The 4,387-nt window shown below is 37.8% G+C and overlaps 1 protein-coding gene across 1 annotated transcript; it reads left to right on the top strand.

Moving 5' to 3' along the window:
- The first annotated feature begins 334 nt into the window (after positions 1-334).
- Positions 335-4,155, top strand: FABP7 (fatty acid binding protein 7). The gene is made up of 4 exons (XM_019520023.1): positions 335-576; positions 1,366-1,538; positions 2,215-2,316; positions 3,877-4,155. The coding sequence occupies exons 1-4, from the start codon at positions 504-506 to the stop codon at positions 3,925-3,927; spliced, it is 399 nt and encodes a 132-aa protein (XP_019375568.1). The 5' UTR covers positions 335-503; the 3' UTR covers positions 3,928-4,155.
- Positions 4,156-4,387: the final 232 nt, after the last annotated feature.

The following is a 4,387-nucleotide window of genomic DNA, read 5'->3' as shown; positions in this document are numbered from 1 at the left end:
TTTCTTTTAGCTGTCAGCAGCTTAGAGTGCAACGGAAACCAAGATGAATGTCTTATTGTGCATCCTTTCTTTGAGGCTGAGATTGCCCCTGCCAAGGACTTGAAAGACCCTCTCTCTTTTTTGCACTCCCCTCCCTCATCTGAATTAGGTTCTCCCCCTTTTGTCCCCACAACTCAGTCTCTCAAGCAGTACAGGGCTTAATGGAAAGGGTGGGCGGCACAAGCTCTGCTCTGCTGACCCAGTGGCCTGATCCAATCACAGTGAAGATTGAAACCCTTCAGCTCCCCCCCTTCCCCCCCCAACTTCGAAGGAGAAAGGAGAGGGCTAGGGTGGAGCTTGCTACTCAAGTGTTTAGCCTTCACCTGCCTCTTCTCCCAGTAAGAGCGGGGTGAGCTGGAGCTAAGGAGCAAGGGTATATCTTAGGCGGGAAATACCAATAAGGCTAGATACAGCCTGTTACCTGCCAGATTCACACCAGCTGCCTAACCCTTCCTGCAGCCACAATGGTTGAGGCATTCTGTGCTACCTGGAAGCTTGTTGATAGCCAGAACTTTGATGAGTACATGAAGGCTTTGGGTAGGTAAAAGGAGCTGCTGCTAGTCATCTACGGGGCTGTTGAATTTGTTGGTGGCATTTCGACTATGTTTTCCAGCAGAAGTAGATTGGAATATGATTGTGGCTTTCCAATTTTGCACAGTATTAAGGTATCTGAGATATTTCCGAATTGAACCATAGCCCAAAAATGAATCTTGTTTGTATGTGCTGAATAAGCTGTATGGCATTGGAGAATAAGGATTCTGTTGCTTTGCTGCACTGTGATTTCAATCGTTGTTTCATTCTGTGCCAAAACTAATCTGACATTGATATAAATTACATGTTGAGTGTGAGTTAGACTGCTCTGGGAAGCTGCCAAAAGAGTGTATGCATTTTTTAAACTTTAGTCCAATGCAGCGGTAAAGGTTGGCTGCAAGCAAGCAGGAAGTCCCTCTCAATATTCTGGAATGATAAAGAATGCCATCTCCATAAGCTAAAAAGTAACTGTCACTAATTCAGTGACAAGAAGTTGCCACTCTTAACCCCAAGTTCGTGACCATCACAATGTATCATGTTACTGAGGGCAGTTGGGAGGAGAGAGGGTTACACACACATATATTATAATATGTATAGAGAGAGAGAGAGAGCAAATGACCGTAGAAAACTAGACAGATTTGAATATGGTTGGCAGAGAAGGAAGGCATATATCTAACTTTTTGGCAGATGTAGCACGATGGTTTTAAAGGACGAAGGTTCTCTATCTCAGAGTGTGATTCAAGCTGTAAAAGAAACCAGCATCCGATGGATTTTTATTTTCTATTGATGGCTTAGGAGTGGGTTTTGCCACTCGGCAGGTGGGAAACGTGACTAAACCCACAGTGATAATCAGCAGTGAGGGGGACAAAGTAGTGATCAGGACCCAGAGCACTTTCAAGAACACAGAAATCAGCTTCAAACTTGGAGAGGAGTTTGATGAAACTACCCCAGACGACAGAAATTGCAAGGTACGTAAAACATTCTTTTAGGCTGCAGCATTTTTTTTTAAAGTCTTTTGGTGTGGCAGGGTCGAAAGACACTAATATAACTTCTTATGTGAGTGTTGGTTGTAGCATTGAAAAGGAATGTTAGAAATGATAAAAACGTATCTTACACATCTGAATTCACATTCTTATCTGAAGCTGTATGTTATGCCTCTGCCATTTTATGCTTTCCAGTATGAAAGAGTTTTGCTTGGTGCTCTTTCTAGAGCGCTGCACCACAGTCACTTTAATCCATAGATACTTTGGGAGAAGATTTCTTTCCCCATATCCTATTTGGGGGTGGGGGGAGATGTCCTTTTCAACTGGGATGAGGAAGCACATGCTACATGTAAGTTTTTGAGGCTTAAAAAATTGTTATGCCACAGCCAATGTAAAAGTGTCATTTTAAATTGCATTGGAACACACTGGACAACATTTATTTAATCTTTTTGTACAAATAAGAATCAAACCGTTTTCATGTTAGAACAAAAGGGATTAATAGATTTAGCGTGAAAATGAGTAGAACTAGTTTATCATAGTAGGCTTGAGTACATTTCTTGAGGAGAGTCCAAAGAGGCCACTGCATACATTCCCTGCAATTTGAGAAATATCTCTACTGTTTTTACATAAATCCTTCTCTGTCTCTTTTGACATCCCACAGTCAGTTGTGACCCTGGACGGAGACAAACTAGTTCATGTGCAGAAATGGGATGGCAAAGAGACAAAATTTGTTAGAGAAATAAAGGATGGCAAAATGGTTATGGTAAGTAAAAAAGATAAAGATGAGCACATACTAAGCACTTGCTAACAAAGCCACTTGTTTAGATTCGTAAATATTATGAAGAATTATCGTTACTGTAAAAGAAAATCTAAAACTAATTATGACAAACGCTGAATGAGATTTGTTTAAGCTTGCCTATTTTCTGCTTTTCATCCTATTTCTGAACAGAAAAAATACTTGTAGCATTGTTTGAGTAGCTCTGTTTATTTGTCTTCAGAGTGTCAATCACACATTTGAGGAAAAGGTCATTAAATACAGCACTGATGAAACAAAGTACAGGCTGCAAAACAAAGTGCAAAAATATGAGTTATGCGAATAACTGTGCATTAATCTGTTTTAGATTGGTGATTATTCACATCCATTAAAATAAAATTGCCTTACGCTTGAATGTTTAACTAGTTTACTTTAAAAATATTTGTGGTGAAATATATATTTTGATATTGTATGACAGAAAGGGATTTCTTTCATTTAATGATGAATAGAGTATTCTTGCTCCCTTATTTACAAAACAATGACCCAGAGAACACTTTCATGTGGAAAATAAGCTTTTATATTGTTAACCCTTCTTGTCCCTGAGACCCTTTGGAAACAGCATTAGAACATGGGGGGTGAGACTGAAATTATCACTGAAAAGGTGCATATATTTTAAGAACCTAAAGCACTTTGGTAGCAGTTTCTAAAATATAGCTTCTGGGTTGAAATTTCTCAAGTTTATTCTTGGCACAAAGATGGAACTTTCTAATAAGAAATCTGTTCAGCCACTTTTATTTCTGTTACTTGGCTATTAAAGAAACAATCTTTTAGTTTAAGCTTTATTTTTAAATTGTTTAGATGCTGACTTTGTAGGAAAATATTTCCACATAGTTTAAACTAAAAAGATTAGATTGTAGCTAGTCAAGGGGAAAGGTATACTTTTTCAGCAAACCATGATATTTACATGTGCAGAAAACTATCCTACAAGAAATTTGAACATAGGGACATGGGGTATTCCAGATAGGCAAACGAAAAGTCCAAAAGCACACACACATTTGGAGTTCCATATACTGACATTACTAATATTCAGCAGTTACAGCTACATAAAAGAACCGACTGCAATTTTTTGAACATATGATACCCTTTACAGGTGCCCCAACACATACTAACTAGTAGTGCATTGAAATATGAACACAATTAATACATTTGATTCTTGTATTGCACATTTGGAAGTGCGAGCTGTTCCTTTTTAAGGACATTGAAAGCCCAACCTGTACTGCAAAAGTTAGGAACCTCTAGGTACCAATTCAACTTTATTTCTTATTTTAGTTCCCTTGCATATTATAAGTTACTTTGTACTGAAAACAGGAATGAGTGAGTTTTGGTTTTCTGCCTCTCACACATTTAAAATCCCACTATTACTATCTGCCTTCCTAAGGCTGCAGTATGTTTTCTTTACTTTTATATTTATGACATACACTAGAATCATCTATACAGGTTCCTTAGTGTATATATAAAATGGTTATGAAACATGGTGTTTAACTTGTCTACTTTTTCTTAAATTTGCAGACTCTCACCTTTGGTGATGTGGTTTCTGTTCGCCAGTATGAGAAAGCATAGAACCTATCTGTTTCCTGTCCAGGTGTTCCATCTGCTGGATGGATGAAAGTCCCATCCACAAATGAATGTAGGTGAATGAACGTTGCTGGCATGGAAGGTTAATGAAGAGGTTGGAGTTTGTTTATTTGTTTTGTTCTTTAACAAAAAAAACTTTATACCATTGAATTGGCAACATTTTGTTCTGTAAAGTGCAACAGGTTGAATTTTGCATTAAATCTCTGAAATGCTTGTCTGTCTTTTTTTACCACAAATGAAATATTTGACGTGTTTTGGAATACAAATCAAATTGAAATTAAAATGTTTTTAAACTAGTACTTTTCTTTGCATTTAAGAGATTAGTGTTTTAGTTCTTTGGATGGGGGTGATATGAAACCCATTTTTTTACATGGCTTTTAGCACTGTAGTGGGCTATACTGAATGGTGGTGGCTACATTGACATTGGCCACTCTAGAAATGAGTT

Source organism: Gavialis gangeticus, unplaced genomic scaffold (genome assembly GCF_001723915.1).
Source record: "Gavialis gangeticus isolate Ggan-Ray unplaced genomic scaffold, GavGan_comp1, whole genome shotgun sequence".
NCBI lineage: Eukaryota > Metazoa > Chordata > Crocodylia > Gavialidae > Gavialis > Gavialis gangeticus.
The sequence above is the reverse complement of the archived record's forward strand: the minus strand, read 5'-3'. Positions and strand labels throughout refer to the sequence as shown.